The following is a 26,368-nucleotide window of genomic DNA, read 5'->3' as shown; positions in this document are numbered from 1 at the left end:
AGGTCCACGAGAACACCTACATCAAATCGAACATGGAAATGAACTCTCCTAGGAAGGATCCAGAATCCACCGTCTAAGAGAGTCCTACTTACCATCTAAGTATGAGACTTGTCCACAAAGTCTATGTTATTCCTAGAGGACTAACAATGAGATTTACAGAAGGGGGGTTGAATGTAAATCTCAAAACTTTTTCAGGTTTTGAGAAGTTTATTAAAGCAGTGTGTTCTAGATGAACAAGTGTATGAATTGCTTTGAGCTAATGCAGACAGATATATATTCAAACACAAAATGTAAAGAACACAACAAACTTTAAAAACTTTTCTGGTGGATTTGTTGTTCCACCAGAGATGGTATATTAGAAAATCTGTGTTCAACAATGTTGATCACAGCTGCATCCTAGTACAAACTAGATGAATTTTCTCTCAAGATATTTCTTAACAGCTCTGGAAAATCTCTCTCTAATTACTAGCTTCTTCTTGGTTTATATATTACCAAGTGTACAAGTGAAAAACAATATAAAATTACAATAGTAAAATAAGTTCTTCACTTGCTTCTTTTCCTGTTCAATCAAGTACTTTGTTGACTATTGCATCTTTGTACTAAAGAAGAACGGCTGCTTTTTCTGTTGATCCTGAAATTCGGCTACCACATCTCAGTTTTCTCTGACAACCCATGTGCCTCTGTTTGTAGGTACAACTACCACTTATCAACGGCTAATTAGCAGAACATCCGTTGAAGCTTTCATCCGTTGATGACTTCATCCGTTGAAGGATGTTATCCGTTGAAGCTTTTAGAGACATTCGTTGAAGCTTAGCTTCTCATCCATTGAAGGTCTTTAAGTCATCCGTTGATACCACTTCATTTATACAAAATTACAAGGCATGAAATATTTACAATTGGCCTTCCTATCTGCATATCATCTAGTAGTCAACATGACTCATAGTTTCTCTCAACTTCTAAGAATTACATTTTAAATACAGAGACTGAAATATGCTACAATACTAGACTTATTTCTAAGTAAAGCTACACCATCAACGGATAGCCAAAGTGGTCTTATCCGTTGAGGCTACAGACACTAAATTTCTACTTAAGTGTTTTGTTAAACATATCATCAAACTAATGCACATATATTCCTAACAATCTCCCCCTATTTATGTCTATAAGAATTGTAGGCATAAATTCAGGGTTAACTTGATGATAACAAAACACTTAACAAATATTTGAATTGAAACTAAGTAGAAATATAAAAGTGCTGCAAAAGTGTATGTACTAGGAGGTAATTGAAGATTTACAGTATTTCCAAGGGTGCTCCTCTAGCCTGAGCAAATCATCATTTTCTTCTTTGTTCCCTGGTTTTCTTTCCTAGCCCTTTGTCATTTTCCTCAATTTGGAGTTGGAGTTGTCTGAAGAATTCAGCTTCATCTTCATCACTGATATCCAACTTAGATTGCATTTCCTTGAGAGTTTCATTGCTGGCAATCTTGAGTTGGTCTTCAAGTCTGAAAAATCTTCTGACTCCTTTGTCATCTCTAAATTCCATCAACCAATGAGGTGATTTATGAATTTTAGTTCCCCTTTATTGTATGAGTAAGGTTCTGGGCAAAGCATTTGGTTCCCTCCAAGTCTTCCTTATGTTGGCAATCTTGTTGAGAATTTCAGTCTTGGCTGTTCTGGTAAAGACAGAATCCTTTTTGATGGCTGAAAAGACTCTGATCAAGGTAGAGTAGCCTTCATTTAGAATCCTGTAGAGAGGCCATGTTCTTTCCCCAGCTCCCTTATATCTGAACACCAATCTCTCTGGTAGCTGTCTGTAGGCAGCTATTCCCCTTACTTCCTCCAGCTCATCCAGATAGAGATTAATGTCTGAAGCTTCTTTTATGTCACAGATGTGAACATAATCATCTTTAGAAATGGGTGGCTTAGGGTTAGGTTTTTGTTTTTGAGTGAATTTCTTAGAGGTTAGGGGAGGTGTAGATTTAGATTTTCTTTTCTGTTTCTTTGGTAGTGGTAGAGTGGTTAAAAAGGTAGGCAATGTGATGTTGTCCCAATCAATAGGTTCCTCTTTTGGAATGATTGGTTCACCATGGATATTTATAGAGGGATCAGCAACAAAAGGTTCAGGTATGGAAGGTAGTGGTTTAGATATAGATTTGGTATCTTCAGGGTTATCTTCACTCCTTCTGTGTGCCTTGGCCTTTCTTCTGTTTCCCTTCTGCCATTCCTCTCTTTCTTCCATATTTTCACCAAATATGCTCCCAAGAACCTCATCTAAGTTAGCAATCTTTTCTTCACCCCTGACTTCAATTCCTTTCATTTCTTCAACTTGGCTTGACTTTAGCTGTTTTTCAAGCTTTGCTTGTGCTCTTTTGTCAGCCTTGAGTTTTATAGCTTCTTTCTTCAACCTTCTGGTTTCTTCCCTTTTAGCCTTTAGAAATTTTGGATGTCCTTGCATCACACAGATACTCTTTCCCTCTCTATAGATAAAGGCCATGTTCATTCTCTCACCCTTGTCCTTGGTCTCCTTCTTCTTTATGATGCTTGCACTTAGTACTTTGTCTCCATCAGGTTTTGGAAGAGGAAAGTCTACTTCCTTTATCTGAGCAAAGTCTAGGGGATTCTTTGTGGAGTCCATACTGGATCTAGTGTTAGGCTTTAGAACCATAGGTTTTAAATTCTTGAAAGAAGTCTCTCCAACCTTATTTCTCCCTACTGGCTTGAGCTCCATGTTGATTGGTTCAATCTTTGTGCTAAATTTCACAGATGTTGATTTATTTTGTGTAGAACCAAACACCAATTGCAACCTTTCATCAATTCTCCTCCATTGTTCTTTCATTTGTATTTCAGCTGCTGCTAGCTGAATCAAATCAATTCCATCAGGTTTTCCCTTGATTTGAATGATTGGAGAGGTAGTGATGGCAGGAACTAGCACTTTAGATATCTGAATCTTTGTAGAGGGCTCTCCTTCCCCTTCCCTTTTATTCTCCCCCTTTTTGTTATCATCAAGGAGAGGGGTCAAGCCTTGTGCTTTTGCCAGCTGCATTAGGAGATTGGTTTGAGATTGTTGGTTGAGAAGAAGGGTGGCCACAGAATCTTCAATTCCTTGAACTCTGTCTTCCAACTTGACCAGCCTTTGTTCAGTAACTGATTCCTTTTTCAATCTCGAAACCAAGTCCTGCAAAGTACCATAGGGCATGACTGAATCCAATTTTTCTGAAGTGAAGGATTTCAAGTCAGCAATATCTTTCCTGAGATCATCCATACTCAAATTTTGCTTTACTTGCTGCAACTTTATGAGATGCAGTGAGTCCAGGTGAGCTTGGAGGATAGCCTTGATATTTGCATTTGAAGTGTTCTGAATGGCCTTTTGAATAGTGATGATTTGTTTGACCAAGTGGACATTGAATTCACCTGTTCTATGCTCCTTAGTCAAGGCCCATTCAGGTAGATTAGGAATGGAACTAGGGTCTACATCTCCCCCTATGTTCATGCTTCCATCAGAAGAAATAGAGTCATCATCATCAGAATTTACTCCAAATTCTTCAGATGGCTCACCAGCTGTAGAAGGCATCCTGTTAATAGCAGCTTTATCCCTTTGAAGAGATTCTGTTGAGTGCACTAGATGTAGTGTCCTTTCTGCCTCCTCATTGCCCTGAGCAGCCAACATTTGATAGGCTGTCACAGGATGAGTAAAAGTGTCAGCATCCAAGGAAATGTTATCAATTACAGCTTTGTAATGTTGCTGAAATTGTCTTTCCTTTTCAGCATCATCCACAATCATTGACTCATGAGCAATGGCTGGTTCCACCCTTGTATCAACTGTACCTGCTTTTCTCTCTTTTTCTCTATGTTCTTGCATCAGGGGCTCCCCCTGGCTCACACATCTCACTCCCTCACCTTCACCTTCTAAGGTGGTACTCCACTCACTGACTTTTGCCATGCTGGAAGAAATAGCATGCATTTTTGTGCTCTCAATCTCTCCTTTTGCCTGGGAGCAACCCAGCCTCTCACTCAAATTTTCAGTCCCTGCCCTCAATCCTAAAAGTGATTGCACAGTATTCATGTCTTCTACACTTGGAATCATTTCAGTTATTTGTGTAGAGACTATCAACGGATGTGGAATATCCGTTGAAGGTGAAACTGTTGTTATCAACGGATAACTGCTGTTAAGCTTATCCGTTGAAGAGCAACCACTTGTCAACGGATGAGTGATATCCGTTGAAGAAGGAAAAGAAGATGAAATTGAAAGTGATATAACTGTTGAATCTGTATAGATTGATTTGATATGTGTTGATACAGATCCTTCAATTATATCTGAAAGAATTTGCGGGTGATCCAACAAATCATCTAAAAGATGATGATCACCTGTATTTGAGTGGGGCTCCTCCCTGAGTTGTAAAGAGGGAGAATCAGGAATTGATGGGAATAACATATCCACATCCAGAGATGGTGAAGAAGTATTTGGTGATTATGTGTAGTTATTGTGAGAGAATGGGGCTGTGACTCCACATTTATTGGAGTCACATCAAACTGAGTTTGAGAAGGCACAGAGACAGATGGATGTATCTGTGCAGTGTGTGCACCCTGTATAGAAGATTGGGTTCTAGCCTTCTTTCTTCTAATAAAAGCTTTTGTAGGTGAGTGTTTGGCTTTAGTGTCCCTCCCTCTTTTGTTCTGTGTTCCTGGTTGGGAACTCTTTTCAATAGTAACATCCTTTTGGGAGGATGCTACTAGGGATGTGCTAGAAACCTTTTCAACCACCACAGCTTTTTGAGAAACTGGGGCTTGGCTAGCTTGGGAAGCACTCAACTCTCCTTCCTTATCCTGGGGGTTTCTTTGATGTTCACCCCTCCCCTCACCACTCACACCCTGTTCACTTCCCTCAGGGTTAATGGTTGTTGTTACAACTGTTGTCTTTTGAGAAACAACAGAGGTGGTTTTCTTTGTCTTGGATTTTGAAAGTTTAGATTTGGTGACCTTGGTAGAAATCTGTTGGGGCATTGACACAGATTTCATGGCCACACTAGAAGATAAAGAAATAGAGGGGTTGGAAGAAGTAGGAGTTGTAGAAGCAATTACCTCACCTACCTGGGGTGCATTCATGATTGGTAAATATACCAATTGCACACTGCTGTTGAGATCCATTCTCAATAAGTCTGCAAGAACTCTTTTCTCTTGTGCCCAGCACTTGAGTTTATTATTCTCATTGATAATGACTAAATTTTCAGCAACATGGTTAGCCAATAACATAAAGAATCTAGCATAATAGATGTTATTAGGTCTATTAGCTTTGTTACCTAATCTAGTACCTAATTCTAGCATCACATAGTTGCTAAAGTTAAAGTACCTATCAGAAACAAGCATATAGAACATATTAACAAGAGATGAAGTTATGGCATCAAAATTACTAATTTTCCCAGAGAAAACCTTTATGAAGGCATCCCCAAGAAAACTCCATTCTTTCCTAAGGCCTTTTCGTCTAATACCCCCTAAATTAGCAGAGTTAAGAGAGTAACCTATGGAATCTAACATGCTGGATACATCACTATCAGTGTGTGGTGTCATGGCATTGTTCTCAGGTAATTTAAAACATGCTTGTAAGTCATCACAGTTAATACAGTGATTTTTACCTTTGAGAGTGAAGGAGATAGTCATATCCATGGAGTTGAACTCAGCAGTTGTCCAAATCTCCTCAACTACTTCACAGAAAATCGTTGGGGCTTCCAGCATTGCATAGCTAAGTTTACATTTTTTGATGAAGTCCATCATTTTGTGATAATCTGAGTGGGCTTCATTCTTTTCTACCAGAGCTATGAAATTGTTCTTCTCGTAGATGAACCCAGATTGAGACATAATCTTCACGACTGGTGCCATTGTTGTGAGTAGAAATTGCAGAGAATAACTTGAAGGTTTTACAGAGAGAAAATGGTAAATGCTTGAAATTATAAGAAAGCGTAAAGTAATAATGAACAATCAGAAGGGCTTATATGCTTTCAAAGAAAAAGTAATAAATAAAGGATTAATCAATAAATAGGTGTTAGTGAATTTCAGCCGTTTAAGAATAAACTGTAAGTATTCTAATAACTACCTTTAAAACCAATACATACAGATGTATGTATGGTATCAACGGTTAAGAAAATAGAATCAACGGCTGTGGAACACCTCAAACGTCTGATGTGACATTTCAACGGATAATGTAAATTGTCATCCGTTGAAAGGTACTTCAGCTTTATCCGTTGACGGATAAAAGTTCCAGAGATATACTTGTCTTTCAACGGATAATGAATATCCGTTGATAGAGCAATTTTGACTTTCAACGGATAGGGAACATCCGTTGATGGAATAAACTTTGTTAAAAGTCAAATTTGTTCTAGCAACTAATATATTTCAGGCTTCACATCAAATTGCAAAGAAGACATGAATTTTAAGAGTAATTAAGCATACCTAGCTCACTTACCAATCTTGTGAATGTTGATTCATCAAGTGGCTTGGTAAATATGTCAGCAATTTGTTGTTCACTTGGAACAAAATGTAGTTCCACTGTACCATTCATGACATGCTCCCTGATGAAGTGGTACTTAATATCAATGTGCTTGGTCCTTGAGTGCTGCACAGGATTCTCTGTTATGGCTATGGCACTTGTGTTGTCACAAAAGATAGGTATTCTATCAACATGAAGTCCATAATCAAGGAGTTGATTCCTCATCCATAACATTTGAGAACAGCAACTTCCAGCAGCAATGTATTCAGCCTCAGCTGTAGAAGTAGAGACTGAATTTTGCTTTTTGCTAAACCATGATACAAGCTTATTTCCCAGGAATTGGCAGGAGCCTGTTGTACTTTTCCTGTCTATTTTGCAACCTGCATAGTCTGCATCTGAATAACCAATTAGATCAAAGCCAGATTCTCTAGGATACCAAATTCCTAAATTTGGTGTACCCTTGAGATATCTGAAAATTCTCTTGATAGCAATTAAGTGAGACTCCCTAGGATCAGCTTGAAATCTAGCACACAGACATGTAGCAAACATTATATCTGGTCTGCTAGCAGTTAAATATAAAAGTGAACCAACCATGCCTCTATAACTTGTAATGTCCACAGACCTTTCAGTCTTATTTAATTCAAGTTTGGTGGCAGTGGCCATGGGAGTTTTTGCAGATGAACATTCCATTAAGTCAAACTTCTTTAAAAGATCATGAATATATTTAGTTTGACTAATGAAAATTCCATTACTAACTTGTTTAATTTGTAAACCAAGAAAATAGGTTAGTTCTCCCATTAGGCTCATTTCATAATTACTTTGCATTAGCTTAGCAAACTTTTTACAAAGTTTATTATCTTTAGAACCAAATATTATGTCATCTACATAAATTTGAACAAGTATACTAGAGCCATTAACATTTCTAAAGAAGAGAGTTTTATCAACAGTACCTCTAGTGAAGTGATTCTCCAAAAGAAATTTTGATAATGTTTCATACCAGGCTCTAGGTGCTTGCTTCAGTCCATAGAGTGCTTTCAACAGATAATACACATAGTCTGGAAAATTTGGATCTTCAAATCCTGGAGGTTGACTTACATAGACTTCTTCCTCTAATTTCCCATTTAGAAATGCACTCTTGACATCCATTTGATAGACTTTGAAATTGGCATGGGCTGCATAGGCTAGAAAGATTCTGATAGCTTCAAGTCTTGCAACAGGAGCATATGTCTCATCAAAATCTATTCCCTCTTGCTGAGAATAGCCTTTAGCAACCAATCTGGCTTTATTCCTTATGATAATGCCATTTTCATCCATCTTATTTCTGAATACCCATTTTGTATCAATAGGACTCTTGTTCTTTGGTTTGGGTACCAGCTTCCAAACTTGGTTTCTCTCAAATTGGTTTAGCTCTTCCTGCATAGCTAATATCCAATCTGGATCCAATAAGGCTTCTTCCACTTTCTTAGGTTCCTCCTGAGATAGAAAACTACTATACTGACATTCATCTTGAGTAGCTCTTCTTGTTTGCACTTTAGATGATGCATCACCAATGATCAGTTCAAAGGGATGATTCTTGGTCCATTTCCTTTGAGGTGGAAGATGAGCTCTAGATGAGGTGATCTCAGTATTGTCATGATGTGAGATAGAGTTTTGATTAGTTGAAACTCCCCCTGAGTTGTTGGTCCTTTGCAGGGAACTTGGAGTTCCATCAATTAATGATGTAAATTGATTATCAGTTGATGAGCTATGATCAACGGATGCTTCATTAAGTACTTCAACGGATGATGCACAATGTCTTTCAACGGATGCTGAATTTTGTGCATTATCCAGGAGCAAATTTTGTATTCCTTTTGAAGTGTCGTCTCCATCAATCTCTTCTTCACTATCATCACAATATATTTCAATATTGTCAAATTTGAGTCTCTCATAATGTTCCTCATCTGTTAGTCCATCAATCTTTTTATCATCAAACACAACATGCACAGATTCCATAACAATGTTGGTTCTTAGATTGTAGACCCTATAAGATTTTCCAGCTGAATAACCAACAAATATTCCTTCATCAGCCTTTGCATCAAACTTCCCTTTATGGTCAGATTGATTCCTCAGTATAAAACATTTACATCCAAAGACATGAAGAAAGTTTAGAGTTGGTTTTCTTTTCTTGAACAACTGATAAGGAGTCATGCCTTTAGCTTGATTGATCAAAGAAATATTTTGAGTGAAACAGGCACAATTAACAGCTTCAGCCCAAAAATATGTTGGTAACTTTGATTCTTCAAGCATTGTTCTGGCAGCCTCAATTAAAGATCTGTTCTTTCTTTCAACTACCCCATTTTGCTGAGGTGTTCTTGGAGCTGAGAACTCATGCATGATTCCATTTTCTTCACAGAACAGCCTTAATGTCAAATTCTTGAACTCAGTTCCATTGTCACTCCTGATGTTTCTTACCTTCAAGTCAGGATGATTATTGACTTGCCTGATGTGATTGATAATGATTTCACTTGCTTCATCCTTTGATCCAAGAAAACAGACCCATGAGAACTTTGAGAAATCATCTACAATCACTAAGCAATATCTTTTTCTTGCTATTGACAATACATTGACTGGTCCAAACAAATCCATATGTAGCAGCTGTAATGGTTCATCAATTGTTGTTTCAAGCTTCTTCTGAAATGATGCTTTCCTTTGTTTGCCTTTCTGACAAGCATCACACAGACCATCCCTTGAGAATTCAACAAGAGGAATTCCTCTTACTAAGTCCTTTTTGACTAGATCATTCATTGTCTTGAAATTCAAATGGGATAGCTTCTTGTGCCATAGCCAACTCTCAACTGAACTTGCTTTGCTGAAGAGACAAGTAATAGATTCTGCATCTGTAGAGTTGAAGTCAGCTAAGTACACATTTCCTTTTCTAACTCCAGTTAGAACCACTTTGTTGTCTTTCTTACTAGTGACAACACAGGCTTCAGAATTGAAGGAAACTGTATTCCCTCTATCACATAGTTGACTGATACTCAGTAAGTTGTGCTTGAGACCATCAACTAATGCAACTTCTTCAATGATGACATTCCTTATTGAAATCAAGCCATATCCCATAGTAAACCCTTTGCTGTCATCTCCAAAGGTTATGCTGGGGCCAGCTCTCTCTTTAAACTCTGTGAGCAGGGAGAAATCTCCAGTCATGTGTCTTGAACAGCCACTGTCCAAGTACCATAGATTTCTTCTATTTTCCTGCACACCACAAAATCAATCAATTTGATTTTGGTACCCAAGTTTCCTTGGGTCCATTCTTGTTAGCCTTTCTCCTAGACTTCATTCCTCCTGCATCTTTAGACTTAGGTGAGTTTGAGTCAACCTTGGTCTTAGATGTGGTTGGTTGAGGTGTAGGGTTAGTCACAACATTATCCAGCACATTTATAGAATTATTAGGCATGGATTGTGCATACATGTTATTCCACATTGGCATATTGTATGGCAATTGAGGCATACTGAATGCAGCAAGATAAGGATTGTTAAAATATGGCATGTTTGCAAAATGTGCATAAGGATTTTGTTGAGACATAACAGGCATAGCATGTAGAGGTGATACAGACATGTTAGGCATGGAAGAGGGTACAGTTATGGGAGATTTCTTAATAGATTTACAATTAGCAGATAGATGATTAACACTACTACAATACACACAGCTTTTTCTAGGAGCATACTTATCAGGTGTGTAATTGTTATGTTTGTTAACTCCTACCTTCCCATTTCTGTTGGATTTCCTTTTGGATTCCTTTTTATCCTCAACCATCTTGAGCCTATTGTTTAACTGTTCTAAGGTCATGTGCCCTACATTCACCTTTCTGACATCTTTGGATGTGCTTGCTTCTTCTTTGACAAAGTTCTTTGAAGTTGAACCAAACTTTTTGTTGAGTTTCTTTAGATTTTCTCTTTTAGAAACATCTGCCTGTTTTAATTGAGGAACCTTCAACGGATGTTCCTTTTCTTCCTTCAACGGATAACTTTCATCATCCGTTGATTCCACATCCGTTGACAGTCCATCAATTAATTCCAGTTTCTTTTTATTTTTATCCCAGGCAGTTTCACAGAATGATTCAATTCCTTGGACTTTGGCAATTTGAGCACTTACATCCCTAGATATTTTCCAGGCTTTAATCACCTCTTGCTCTTTCTCTAATTGATTGGAAAGTATTTCTACTTTCTTAACAGATTCAGCTAGTTCATTCTCAACAGATATACAATGCAATTTGGTTTTCTCTAGGTCAATCAACTTATTTTCTAACACAGTATTTCTATTGCTTAAAAACAGATTGTTCTCTTTGATCCTACTATTTTCTTTAGCAAGAGATTTAAGAGACACACGCAAATGATACAATTCAGTAGACATGTCATTGAAAGCATCATTGCACTCTTCTTTAGTAAGCTGTGTTAAATCAGTAGTGATTACCTGATTGCTTGATGAACTAACTTCGTTTTCTTCAGAATCAGCCATGAGAGCAAGGTTGACATAATCCACATCTTCATCCTCTTCATCTCCATCAGCTGCCCAGTCCTTTTCTTGAGTAATGAAAGCCCTTTCCTTCTGTTTGAGCAGATCAAAATATTTCTTTTTGTAATCTACTTGTTCAAATTTCTTCTTTTCAGAGGTTGGCTTTCTGCACTCACTTGCAAAGTGTCCACTTATACCACAATTAAAACACTTGAACTTGGATTTGTCCACCATGTTCTTATAGGGTTTAGTGGCTCTAGTGTTTTTCCTGAACTTCATCTTTGCAAATCTCCTGGACAGAAATGCAAGATGCTCATCAATACCATCAGAGTCATCTTGACTGGAGTTGTCTTCATTTTCAGCAACTTGCCCTTTACCCTTGTCTGATTCTGGATTTCTTACACCATCTTTGGAGCTTGATGTAGATCTCACAGTTTCTTTTCTGCATTCTTTCTCATTTTCAGCTACCAATGCAACTGAACCTCCTTTCTTTCTCCCCCTCTCCAATACCTCATCCTGTTCCAACTCTAGTTCATAAGTCTTCAAGATTCCATATAATCTTTCAAGAGTAAAGTCCTTATAATCCTGAGAGTTTCTTAAGGAAACAGTCATGGGTTTCCATTCCTTTGGTAAGGATCTCAAAAATTTAAGATTTGAATCCTTCACCTGGTACACTCTACCATACAGCTTCAGTCCATTCAACAGCTTTTGGAATCTATTGAATGTGTCATTTAAAGATTCATTCTCTTCAAAATGAAAGTACTCATACTGTTGAATGAGAAGCTGCATTTTGTTCTCTTTTACTTGTTCTGTACCTTCACACAGCAGCTGAACTGTGTCCCAAACCTCTTTGGCAGTTGAACAATTTATCACATTATCAAACATATCCTTGTCAAGACCATTAAACAAAATGTTCATAGCCTTCTTATCCTTGTGGACTTCTTCTGTGTCTTCCATTGTCCATTCTGCTCTAGGTTTTGGAATGGATTGACCAACAGCAATTGTGGCCGTAGCAACTGTGGCTACTTTGTGGGGAATGTGAGGACCATTCTCAATGCAGTTTACATAACCTTCATCTTGGGAGAGTAGATGAAGGTGCATTTTCACCTTCCAGTGGTGATAACTGTCTTTGTCAAGAACTGGGATCTTTACTCCAATATCCTTCTTACTCATCTTTGTTAGATTCCAAGATCTTTAAACTCTTTGTGTGTCAAGAGCTTGCTCTGATACCAATTGTTATTCCTAGAGGACTAACAATGAGATTTACAGAAGGGGGGTTGAATGTAAATCTCAAAACTTTTTCAGGTTTTGAGAAGTTTATTAAAGCAGTGTGTTCTAGATGAACAAGTATATGAATTGCTTTGAGCTAATGCAGACAGATATATATTCAAACACAAAATGTAAAGAACACAACAAACTTTAAAAACTTTTCTGGTGGATTTGTTGTTCCACCAGAGATGGTATATTAGAAAATCTGTGTTCAACAATGTTGATCACAGCTGCATCCTAGTACAAACTAGATGAATTTTCTCTCAAGATATTTCTTAACAGCTCTGGAAAATCTCTCTCTAATTACTAGCTTCTTCTTGGTTTATATATTACCAAGTGTACAAGTGAAAAACAATATAAAATTACAATAGTAAAATAAGTTCTTCACTTGCTTCTTTTCCTGTTCAATCAAGTACTTTGTTGACTATTGCATCTTTGTACTAAAGAAGAACGGCTGCTTTTTCTGTTGATCCTGAAATTCGGCTACCACATCTCAGTTTTCTCTGACAACCCATGTGCCTCTGTTTGTAGGTACAACTACCACTTATCAACGGCTAATTAGCAGAACATCCGTTGAAGCTTTCATCCGTTGATGACTTCATCCGTTGAAGGATGTTATCCGTTGAAGCTTTTAGAGACATCCGTTGAAGCTTAGCTTCTCATCCATTGAAGGTCTTTAAGTCATCCGTTGATACCACTTCATTTATACAAAATTACAAGGCATGAAATATTTACAATTGGCCTTCCTATCTGCATATCATCTAGTAGTCAACATGACTCATAGTTTCTCTCAACTTCTAAGAATTACATTTTAAATACAGAGACTGAAATATGCTACAATACTAGACTTATTTCTAAGTAAAGCTACACCATCAACGGATAGCCAAAGTGGTCTTATCCGTTGAGGCTACAAACACTAAATTTCTACTTAAGTGTTTTGTTAAACATATCATCAAACTAATGCACATATATTCCTAACAGTCTACCTACCCTAGTCTAACCCTAGACTCAACATCTATATAAAGGGGCTCTACCCCTCAACCTAGAACTATATTTTTGGCTTGATTCTATACTACACAGAGATACGTAGGTATCTTACAAGGACCGATAGTCCCGAACGCGAGAGCAACCATTAAAATTTAAAGCTCACAAACCCTAGCGTTAATTACTAATGCACTCTAGTTTTTATTCCACAATATTTTTAGTTTTTGGCACATAATTTCAGGTACTTCGTTTTTTCTTTTTGAAAAAAATATATAAATGAAATTTTAATTTATGAAAAAAAATCACAACTTAAAACATCTTTATATTAAAGATGAATATTAAAAGTTTTGTTGGTAATCGCTTGACACTTAATCCACAATAGTTAGATAATTCATATTAAATTAATGTTAGTTGTTAGAGATAATCCTAAAAATTATTAAAAATGAAACATTAAAAATTTTGTTGGTATATTGATCACCGAATCCACAATCATTAGATATTTAATATCAAATTGACGTTAACCGTCAGATATTTAAAAATATATTATTACAAAGACGTAATATTTAAATTCTACCACCAATGTACTAAAAAAACAGGTTTTTTCATAATTTACTCATACGCACGAAATAAGTATAAACTTTAATGAGTTGAACTTTTTTTTTTATCATAGGGAACCCGCAGCTGCTACCCTTCGGGTGCGCACTGGGTAAACCCCACGGGCTCACGCAATAACCTGCAAACCACGTGAACCAAGGTAAACCGCATTTCAATAACCTGCAAACCACGTGAATCAAGGTAAACCGCATTTAAGCGACAAGTTCTGGCCCATGAGGCATAATCATAAATTCTCCTCCCGGGGGATTTGAACCTGTGACCAAAAGAATAGTTATCCCCTCTTTAACCAACTAAGTCAACCCTTGCGGGCAAGTTGAACTTATTTTTTCATTGATAAAATTAGTTTTAATGTTAATCACACCAACTTCATCAATAAAAATAAATTAAATTAATAAAAGTTTGTATTTATTGTGTGCTAACAGACACAACTAAAAATTATTGTGTTGTTAAAAAAATGTACTGTTAGGTAAAATAAGTATTGGGAAAATCGGATCATTGTTTGGTAGTATCTTTAGTATACATATATTTTGATGTGAAAAATTATAAAAAAAAATGTTTTTGGTGAGTTTCGATAGGGAAATTAGTATCTGATTCCTATAAAACTGAAAAGAAGTTTTTTCAAAAAAACATGAGGACCTTATTTTCTATAATAACAACTTTTACATCAAAACACTTTTTAAAAATGCTACTTGTGAATTTTAAAACAGTTGTTTAACATTTCACCGAAAAGCTGACCAACCGGACCGCCCCTTAGTTATGTTACAAAAGTGAAGGGTGAAAAGGAGTAAATTTTAAAAATAGATCAGGAAAATAAAATAAAAGAAAATGAAATCTATAAATCCTCACTATATTTCATCAACTATCTTCTTCAATCTTCGTCAGTTGTCGAAACCCTAGAAATGTACATGTAAATTCACTCCCAATTGCACAGATTCAGTGAATTCACAACTATACATACTCACCTATACACACATATGATTGTATGTATATATGCATATAGATCATCTCTACAAACAATGTAGAAATGGCTCAGCACAGACAATCTGGATTCGATAGGGCTTCGGCTCGCAACGGCGGATTCGATCAGGTCTCCATCGGAATTCGTTCCGGAAACCAACAGCACAAGCAATCGCGGCTACATCACCGGCGATTTAGAGGTCGGAAGATCTCAATTGGTGCCCTAGCTTTGACTCTTGTTCTTGCTTTCGTTGTTACTGTTTTGGCTTTTCTTTATCTCTCTGCTGATAGAGGTTTGTTCATTTTCTCGGTTTCTCGATTTTTCGGATTCGTTGATTTAGATTTGTTTGATTAGATTTGGTTGATTTTGTGTATAGTAAGCTTGTTATGTATGTCTGTTTAGTTATGAATACTTGTTTGTGAACTTGGCGGGTTTTTAGTTAATAATTAGAAACTGAAGAGGGATAATTGGATGACTCGAGTAGTTCCGTTTTATAGTTGCTGCTTTTTGATGTTGTGTTTCGTTAGTAATTAAAGTGACTGGAAGAAGGCGTTGCATTCATTATAACCGAACAAAGCATTAGTATCTAAATTTTCTGCTTAGTTAGCTTTTTATTATAGAAATTAAGTGTTATAGCTGCAAGTATTAACTGTTGTGGGGAGTTAATTGTGTTTTCTGAAAATTTTTAAATTACTCGTACTTCTAAGTAGAGATCTGAAGAAATGATGTGAGAAATCATTTAGTTAGTGATTGTGTTAGGCCACGTCCGTGAGTTGTAATTGTTATGGGAACTTGTTGTTGAACTTGTCTTGAGTAACTTGAACAAAAGGAACAACTAGAAAAACTGTTATTAAACTTGTACCTTAATTCCTTACTATTTTGCAGTATTTGAAAGTAGTCGATGCTTTTTGGAATACTAGAAATAGAAAGTGATAATTGATTTTATCAAAGAGAGGTTATGCCTTCAAAAAAAAACTTGTTGGTTTTATATCTGGCTCAAGCTTCTGCACTAGGTATATAGCTTCATATTCTAGCCAAGTCACTAGATAAGAGTTTCTAATTGATTGTGCCCTTCTCTATGAGTTTCTAATTGATATTTTTGTGTAGCAGTGTGTGAATTATGTGTGCAGCTCGTATATTTGCTTAAGAGTATCTAAATGCTATATTGTATTGTTATGACGAGGAACTCAAACCACAATTAAGGAAGATATCTATCATCATAAATTTTAATGTATTTATATGGAAAGATTTGATTTTGGGTTATTGTATGAATGTAAGAAAATAAGGATGTGTGTGATAGTGTTTTAGCTAAAAAAATGTAATTGGTTAATGGTTAGTTACTAATAGTTATAGTATTATTATTTTTATTTTATTAAATAGACTTGCCCTTGATATTTGATAATTTTGGAAAGAGGTGTCAGTTGTCGAAACTAAAAAAGTTAACATGTTTCAGTTGAAAAAGGTAGTTGATGTTTAAGTTGTTAAAGGTAATATATTAATAAATGATTGAAAACCAAAACGAAAACCAAAACTTTTAATGTTTTGGTTATTATATAAGTGTATATAGATATAAGAGAATAAAGTATTGTTGTTCCCCGGAAATCAAGAAAGTTGATGGAATTGAATTCTATAATAATGAATTTCTTTTTATAATTATGGATTGCTATACTTTATATCTTCTTCCTTCCGCAGATAGGAAACATAGGGGCAACCAATTTTATGCTGTTCAAATAGCCTAGTTTCATCTTTTTAAATTGTATTAATTGCATGATTCTTCTTTATCCTGTCCTGTATCATGTTACTTAAGAGTGTGTGTCATCTAAATATAAGAATGACCTAATATACCATCAGTAAACATGAAATTGTTGTTGCTAAAATTTTATGGACTGACCCAGCTATTTACTTGCTGGCGCAGGAATAAATGATTATACTGTTCCAGATGATGGTCTGGTAAATGATACAGATTTCCTTACAAATGTGACACGGACGGACAGGCTGAAGGTTCTAAAATTTGGTCAGGGTTCAGTAGCTCATGGCCGGGATTCACGGTATTGGGACAAAGACGATAGAAGAAGGGATGAAGACTATAATGAGGAGGCAGTGGAGCATTCTACTGTAGGTGCTCAGGATAGGTCCACAGGTAATGTTCGTAAAGAGATGAACAGTGACAAGAAGTCTTCATTTGCTGAACTGCACAAGGTTACTGATCATAAAGGCATTGGTTTATATAATGAAGCTGGGCGTAATGAACTAAAAATGTACGAAGCTGAATATGAAGCTTCTTTGAAGAGTGTCAAGGGATCAAAAACTGAAGGCAAGAATACAAATCAGCTATCAGATGATGCAGCTAATGGTATCCACACTGAGGAAGTGGATGCTGATGATGAGTATGATGACGGTATTGATCTACATGATTCAAGATCTGATGATTATGAATATAATGATCATGGACAGGGGGATAATATTAAAGTACCAATATCTCATGGCGTCAATCTTAGAGGGTCTTCCAGTTCTGTAGATTCTGAAAACAAAAGGCAGATGATAGAAAAGGATGTCGAGGAGTCTTCATCCGAAGTATCGGAAGAAGATTCTTCCTTAAGCTCTCTACAGTCGGATAAACTTAAGGTTAGTTCTAGGCATGTCAGTGTTGTTGGCAGTCAATATTCAAAAAAATCTAGTTCTGAAAAGCGGTCAGCTTCCAAGAAGAAGACAAAGCGGCACAAATTTTCAGGTACGTTTCTGCCCCATCTTTGCGAGTCATCTGGAACAATCTTTAATTTTTTAGTTGTACAATTATGCCATGATAATTACCAAAATAATATTTTTTAGAATAAATCAGATTCTTCCTGTTTCAGATGTCAAACTCTCTTGACCTCATTAATAAGAGAGGAAATAAATAAAGTCTGGAAGAAATTAATGTAAATACCTGTGATAATATTTTTATCAGGTTCGTGTGAGATGAAGATTTCAAATTCTACTTCACAACTGGTAGAGCCATTAGAAAGTAGAAAATTCTCCCGATTTGCATTGCAATATCGAGAAACTGAAGAGAATATTAGCGGAGAACAGTCATGGGAACCCAGATTTGCTGGGCACCAGAGTTTAGAAGAAAGGGAGGAATCTTATCTCGCACATGATCAGAAGATAAATTGTGGATTTGTGAGAGGTCCAATGGGATCTCCAAGTACTGGATTTGATTTGGGAGAAGATGATTCAAAATACCTCAGTAGTTGCCATATTGCAGTCTCCTCGTGCATCTTTGGAAATTCAGATCGTTTGAGAGTACCAACAGGCAGAACGGTAAGGACACTAGTCTTACTGAATTTTGTTTGTCTTTTTTTGGTCCATGTTCCCTTTGTTCCCTTTTATCTCCCTTTTTTCCCCAAAGTGGACTGGCCTATATGTAGACTACATGCGCAGAGTCCTTCGCAATGCTTGATGTATGCGGTTATCATAATAGATATTTTTATATGAAATTGATCATTGAGATGGTTAGTACCTTATAGCCTTTGTTCGCTTTTCATTATTTGTAATTTTACCACTACAAGTTTGTCCTCTCAACTATTCACTTGAGGATAAATTAATAAGAGCTGGTAATATAATATATAGTTGTACATTCAGTTGGCCGAGTTCATATGTAGTAAATAGTAATACATTTGCCACGCTTTATGCATTCTGTTACTTTGCTTCCAGGAATGTTATCTTCTTTCTGGTTTTTTATACTTGGATTTAAAAGTTCATTTTTCTGCTTACAAACTATTTAATTTCCATCAATACAGGTCTCTACTTTGTCAAGGAAAAATGTTTGCTTTGTTATGTTTATGGATGAAATTACTCTGCGCACACTTTCTTCAGAAGGGCACAGGCCAGACACCATGGGGTTTATTGGTTTATGGAAGATTGTAATGGTGAAGAATCTACCTTACAGTGATATGCGTAGAGTTGGAAAGATACCAAAATTTCTGTCACATCGTCTTTTTCCGTCTGCAAGGTAAGAAACAACTAGTAAAATGATTAATTTGTTGCATGATCTCCTTTGTTTACACCTTGTTAATTGATTCCACTCTATGATGAAAACAATATATTACATAGATTGAGAAGCAGACTAAATCAGTGTTATCCTCAACAATCATCTTGCCATCTCTCAGTATTAATAAGCATCACGAGTTGGACCTATTCTGAGCAATTCTAACATCTAGACTCCAGAATTTACATGTTGTAGTTAAGTTGCATTCAAGGTTATCACGGCGCCAAGTCGACCCTCGACACCCGAGTACCTTCGTGAAGACTAGTCGATAAGTCGCCCGACTAGTCGTAAAAAGTCGACAAAATGTTCATTATACATAAAATTACTTGATTTAATATAATATAATAGAACATGTTAATTTTATAATTTAAATCAAAAGTAATAGAATAGTTAGTTCAAAATATGCACGGTGCACCGCAATTATTGTTATGAAGACCCCAAGTCGGGTTATGAGACTCTTGGGCGACCTTCACGTCAACTAGTCGACAACAAGCCGGGCTTCGAGACTCTCGGCGCCTGAGTACCTTCGCATTGACTAGTCGTCTTGTTGATAACAATGTTTGCATTTGTTCACTAGTTTAAACCTTACATTAGCCCTTTGTGGATGAAATGTCATCACAAATTTATGATGGGACAATGTTGTGCTTACTCTAGTAGGTTCAGTTGCGTTAAATATGACTGGTGAATAATTTTTTAATATTTATTCATAGTAACATGTGGAGATGAGGATATCTCTCATACTTATGGTGGAGAAGAAAGAAAAGAAATGAACAAGAAAATACTGTGCGAGAGTGGGTGTGGAATGCCCAGACTAAAATTTACAAGAATCCATCGACCAGACCTCAAAATCCACGGGATATCCTTTCACTAGAAACTTCAGTAAACTAGGCCTGAAATTAAAGTAAGAGTATAACAACTGAGCAACTGAACGTGATGAAAAAAATGCTTCGTGGTACTGGTCTGTGCCGGCAGATTGCAGGTTTACTGTATAGAAAGGTTTCTCCGACATTATAGCTTAGCCCTATAGACTTCATTAATTCTTAATTTTTGTATTCCAGTTCCATCACATAGGCACATTAGTCAAATTGATGATAGTGTAGACTGTATTATTTATATATAATGATTGAATTGATTATGTTCTGAACCAATATTCGGGAGTTTAAAACTCTGTTCAATAAATTTTAGTTTCTGATAACATAACCTATTCAGCAGTCAGCACTGCCGTTAATAGATCTAGTAACCGGCCATCGCATCACTCGGGTTGAAAGGGGGGGGGACATAGCTGGTATCTTTACAATGGTAATTATATATTATTGTAATGAATTACTACGATTCTATTGATTAACAGCAATGATAACACATAAGCTGCAAAATATAGTTAACTCCTCTGAATTACAGTAGTCAACTCTCTCGATCAAGCAACAACAATGAAAGGAAAAACGAGGATAAATAATGGACTTTCGAGAGGCCCAATTCTCTCCCAATAAAAATAAAGACAGTACTAACTTCTTCATGCCCTAATATTCCCCTATGTGCTGTATATATTCTCCCCTTTGCTCCCTCTCCGTTATTACGTATATATTCTTAAATATTTGCTGCAATGCCTTTCTTACCCCTTGACACGTGCCTGTAATAAACGTGCTTAACACTAGACTCTACTGGGTGCATAACAATACCCCGCTCCCAGAGACTCACCTTGTCCTCAAGGTGAAACCATGGAAAACGATGGTCAATGAAACTCATATCCTCCCAAGTAGTTTTAAGAGGGGGCAATCCTTTCCGGTGCATTAGAACCTTTATGTGATCTTGACCATTGTGCTGAGTACGACAGAAACTTAACAATGTTGCTGGTTCCATTGGTAGCTCCATCTCTGAAGTGAGTTGGGGGAGGGGAATTGTACAAGAAACTGGAACCCGACCCACATGTTGTTTGAGTTGTGACACGTGAAAAATCGGACGTATTTTACTCTCAGGTAGCAATTCTAGTTTGTAAGTAACGGTTCCAATTATCTGGATAATCTGAAATAATGATAAGCCATGCCACTTAATTGAAACCTCCGAGTCAGCCTCCAAACCTTGTTGTACTTGATGTACATCCACCAACGCTTCTACTCTTGCAACTAATTCCAACCGAGGTGCTACTTGGTCTGGCATCATAACATGGGCTGCACTTTTCAGCTCAGAAATGTGGAACACGTGATATATCTTACTCTCCGCCAGAAGTAGCATACAATACGCCACCTGTCCAATGCGCTGAGGTATCTCGAATGGCATATAAAACTTGGCTGATAACTTGTCACATGGCCTATATGCCACCGACCATAGACGATACTGTTGGAACTTTACATACACCTTCTCGTCCACTTGAAACTCCTCATCCCTCCGCCTGTTATTTGCATTAGCTTTCATAATATAATCAAAATAAAATAGTTGCGCATACCAAATGATCACTAGTTCCGACATCATTAACACACCATTACAATTAAGAGTTAACTTATTGACTGATGTGCAAAGAAGCTCAACCACCGCCTTTGACCCCTCACTACCCACACCATATTTACTATCCCAGTCAATTAAATTATCCTTAATTTCAATAGCAGCCTCAAGGATTCGCGCTTGTTGATTGAGCTGATGCGTTTGAATCAAGGTATCGTTTATTATTGCTGAACGAGATGATGGTACATTAACAAGGATGTTGGTGGGCGGATGATTACCATCAAATCCAACCGGCCAATTTAGAGTCTTAATCTCATAATCCAGTTTCTGCAAGCTTGCTTTTATAATAAGATCCAACAAATATAGCAGCCGTCAGCATCCCTTCTCCCACAAATCCAGCTTGAGCAGGCTCATGGCCACTTCCACCTCCTGATATAAAAAACTTATTTTCATTGGTTTTACTTGAAATGTCAGAATGTAATAAAACCTTCACCTCTGGAAAGCCATCAAAGTACTGTAATCCATGATAACTTTCCACAAGACCCTCAATAAACTCAGTCATTACAATCTCAGGATTATTGATTAGTTTTTTAGCTTGGAATGCTATTGGAAAATGAACCAGTTTGGTGGTTGTACCTGCACTTACCTGACATCTCCCTAAAAGTACCAAAAATATCCCCTTTACTGTCTCAGCCCTTGCTGTTCTAATTGCCAGAAAGTACAATTCCACCAACATCCAATCAACTTTAGTAATCCCCTTGTTAACTACCATACATTTCAATTCCATCCCATCTTCTTCAAACCTCCCTATCTCTAACCATGCCTTCATAGCCAACACACTCAAACTCGGGTGATTATCACTATCTCCCTCGCAATCTCTCAAATCCCTAACACACTTCAGAACACATTCAAAATTATCCGCCTGCAAATGTAATGCAGCTATGAAACTCGAAGTCTTCGATTTTGATTTCTTTAAACCTAATGATGCATCGGACCTCTTCACGAACAACTTTAACGCATATATGTTTTCACTACTTTCTTCCAAAACCTCAATCTTCCCATACTCATCCTCGTGTAGCTTAAAATAACACGGTCTTTCACCTACACCATCACAAGCCACTAAATTTCTTTGAAGCTTATTTTCAAACAGTTTACATCCTCTTCTCTTAACATATGCAATTACCAGCATAAATAATATTATTGTCCTGACAACCACATCCTCAACCACATCCTTAACAGGCCGTTCATTAATCTCTATTGATTGCTCTATCCCTTTGAAAGGCTGAAATACCTCTAGTTTAGAATCTTTAACGAAATCAGACATCTTATTTCCATCATATTTAACTTCATACCTTTCCTTATAACTCCCTTTTCTGCGATTCTTACCATGTTCGTCTTCTTGAATCTTGTAAAACGAAACCTTATCATACTCCTTTTTATGTAGCTTAAACACCTTAATCATATCATACTTGACAAATTGTTGAAAATATATTTTTAAATCCTTTTCGCACGTCTCAGCAGACAAAACAATAGCAGACGATAATAGAGCTTTATCTACTTGCACTCTCTCGGAACTATTATCAAACATTTTGAGGGCAGACTTTACAGATTGTACCGTTTGTGACTTGTTTGAATACTCACACTTTTCATTCACATGTTTCTCTACTCTATTCAAATTATCCAGTTTATCAACTCCCAAAATTTGAGTAGGAGCATGAAAAGATTGACTTACCTGATTTGTGGACAACTCCCTTGAAATTGAATCCTCTTCACCATCTTTATCAACCTTCCTAACCATCTCTAAAAGCGAATGATGCATCGCTTTCACTGCTCTATCTATTGCCTTCGACACCATTTCCGAAATTGATTCCTCCATCGCCATAATCTTCTCTTCAATCGGATATAGTTGTTGTGTTGGCATCGACGGTCCCATCGGAACGAAGTGCTCTGATACCACTTGTAATGAATTACTACGATTCTATTGATTAACAGCAATGATAACACATAAGCTGCAAAATATAGTTAACTCCTCTGAATTACAGTAGTCAACTCTCTCGATCAAGCAACAACAATGAAAGGAAAAACGAGGATAAATAATGGACTTTCGAGAGGCCCAATTCTCTCCCAATAAAATAAAGACAGTACTAACTTCTTCATGCCCTAATATTCCCCTATGTGCTGTATATATTCTCCCCTTTGCTCCCTCTCCGTTATTACGCATATATCCTTAAATATTTGCTGCAATGCCTTTCTTACCCCTTGACACGTGCCTGTAATAAACGTGCTTAACACTAGACTCTACTGGGTGCATAACAATTATTCAATCTACAGAAGAGATTTGGTTGTGTCATGTGTGAACTTCAAATTTTGGGATCGGTGTTTGTTAGGGCTGTACTTCTTTCCAAATTATTAGAGAATTTTGAAAATTGAAAGACATACAAAAGAGAGCTTTCTCTGGAATCCCTAGAATCGAGTATTTCTGGTTTTCGTTTGAAACCACCTTGAGACAGAGGGGTGACAATGTTAAAATAATCTTTGAAGCCCTTTTCATCCCTCTTACTTATTTGGAGTACAGAATTGTGGGGTTCTGGGTACACCAAGGATCATTGTTATTATTTTTTGTAAAGACCAAATAACTCTGTTGATTCTGGGGGAATCTCCGCTGTCCAAATTATGAGAATGAGTTTGAAAAAATAAATGAACTAGGACACTACTTGTGAGAATGAGTTTGAAAAAATAAATGAACTATAACAACTTAAGAAGTGAAGCTGATACAATAGTTTAGTTTGAGGCATCACTAGGATAGGCAGAAACCTGTATGCTGGTCATTGAATTAATCGATGAAGCCACCTTGAAGGCTTGAACAAACAAGTCGGTCTCAACTTTTAAGAAAATGACACATAAGCAGTTTGTGTACATGAGGATGAAAATCCCTCGTAACCTTTAGCAATTCAAAAGCTTTGGCTTGTATCTAGCCATATCTCCGTATAGCCACGTCCAGATTGGCCCTTATATTCACATCCAAATTGACCCTTTCTGTCGGAGCAAGTTTTTTGTCATAACTGGTTATTTGGAACACAACATTTATCTGGGTTTTCTGCCTTTCTATTCTTGCTATGTACATATAATGCACATAAATCTATGCATTTGCTATATTACCATGCCTGAGCATGATGATGCGTGCTATTCCGTCTGTTTTTTTTTTCAACTAGTCATGAATAAGACCATATAGCATGTGTGGATTAAAATTGGAACCAAAATTAAGGGAATACTTTTGTTTTTATTTGTCATTGTGTAATTGCTAAGAAGCAAGGATACGGGTGCGGGGATGCGGGTGCGTAGTGCGGGGATACATGGATTCGGTAAATAAAATAATATGAGGATTCGGGTGCGACATATATTTATTATAAATATATATTTGATGTTATAAATGATGAAATCTATTAACAAAACTAATAGTTTTATGCAAATTGTATCAAATACATGATATAAGCATCTATAAAACAAGAATTTAAACTAAAATTACTTATATATGTAGTATAAGTATTTTAGTTGAGAATTTTTAAGAACATTGAACATCGGAGTGTTCCCGAGAATCTGAGTATCCGATACGGGGGTGCGTGAGGATACGGGGATGTGTCATTGTGTAATTGGAACCAAATTGCGTTATTCATTTTGTAATTTTATTCCGACACAGTAATTTATGTGTAAAGTTGTAGCATATTAAATGTGGCTGGCTTGTTGCTTATTGACAGATTTGCATACATCTAATGATTGTATTTTGGAATCTTCTTAGGTATTCAATTTGGTTGGATAGCAAATTACGTCTCCAACTTGATCCTATGCTCATTTTGGAATACTTTTTATGGCGTAAAGGGCATGAATATGCCATCTCAAATCACTATGATCGCCACTGTGTGTGGGAAGAAGTGGCCCAAAATAAGAAGCTTAACAAGTTCAATCATACTATCATAGACGAACAGTTTGCATTTTACCAGGCTGATGGGCTGAAAAGATTCAATTCATCAGATCCAGACAAACTTCTCCCTAGCAGTGAGCTTCTTCCTGCACATTTCTCATTATTGTGTTGAATCCTTTCACTTTTTTGCTGCAATTTGCAGACCATGACATCGTCTTCATTGCTTATAAGTTATATCACATAATTACAACTACATTTCAGATGTTCCTGAAGGGTCTTTCATTGTAAGGGCGCACACACCGATGTCAAACTTGTTCTCCTGTCTTTGGTTTAATGAAGTTGAGCGGTTTACTCCTCGTGATCAGTTAAGTTTTGCATACACATATCAGAAGCTGAGAAGGACGAATCCTAGCAAACCTTTCTATCTTAACATGTTCAAGGTTTGGATTTCTGAAAATCAAATTCTCTTGTTAGTGATGAATAAATTAGATTAAGTTTTTAGTTAACAATGAATGCATTTCAGGACTGTGAGAGGCGGAGAATAGCAAAACTCTTCCGTCACAGATCAGAAGAGAGCAAATATATTGCTGGACAAGCTACAGAGTAGATTATGCATTTTGTGTTGTGCAGTTAGCTTGTCCATTTCGTTACAGTTTATACTTGGCCACACTCATACAGGTTGTTTCGAGAAGATATCTTCTCCAAAGATGTCACATAGCGCGCTGTTTGTAGAAATTGATGTTGTATATTACCATTCTACATGAAGATATCCTGGGAAATGTATATTTCTCTTAGCAGGGACTCGATCGAGCTAAGATCACTTGCCTGCTTCCATACTTTCCGCTTCATGATTATAGTATCAATTCAATATTTCATTTATTACCTTTGTTAGAAGGCAAGGAAGAGGCACCCCAGTCCCACCACACCATTGCTGTTTGGTTCATATCCCATTTTTTGATTTCCATTCTGTTCTTTGATAAATTTACGGTGGGATATTCCAAACCTGTACTGTACAAGTGTAATTGTTGTTGTATAACATTCATCAAGTCCCAACTATTACATTTTCTGTTAGTTGGGCGGTGAAATGTGATTTTGAGATTCTGTTTCTTGACAGATAATTAAGAATATATACGTAACTTCGTTGAATATGATCACCACTGTTCTGGACCTCGCTAAAACTTGTGCAA

General features: G+C 36.7%; 1 protein-coding gene across 1 annotated transcript; it reads left to right on the top strand.

Annotated features, from left to right (window-relative positions):
- Window positions 1–14,654: 14,654 nt before the first annotated feature.
- LOC141712433 (uncharacterized) lies at window positions 14,655–26,335 on the top strand. Its single transcript, XM_074515368.1, has 7 exons — window positions 14,655–15,091; window positions 16,715–17,530; window positions 17,747–18,099; window positions 18,579–18,790; window positions 25,059–25,315; window positions 25,443–25,621; window positions 25,705–26,335. The coding sequence occupies exons 1-7, from the start codon at window positions 14,866–14,868 to the stop codon at window positions 25,786–25,788; spliced, it is 2,127 nt and encodes a 708-aa protein (XP_074371469.1). The 5' UTR covers window positions 14,655–14,865; the 3' UTR covers window positions 25,789–26,335.
- The last annotated feature ends 33 nt before the right edge of the window (window positions 26,336–26,368 follow it).

Source organism: Apium graveolens, chromosome 3 (assembly GCF_009905375.1).
Source record: "Apium graveolens cultivar Ventura chromosome 3, ASM990537v1, whole genome shotgun sequence".
In the NCBI taxonomy this organism is placed as follows: domain Eukaryota; kingdom Viridiplantae; phylum Streptophyta; class Magnoliopsida; order Apiales; family Apiaceae; genus Apium; species Apium graveolens.
This window is presented reverse-complemented; position numbering and strand designations above follow the sequence as displayed.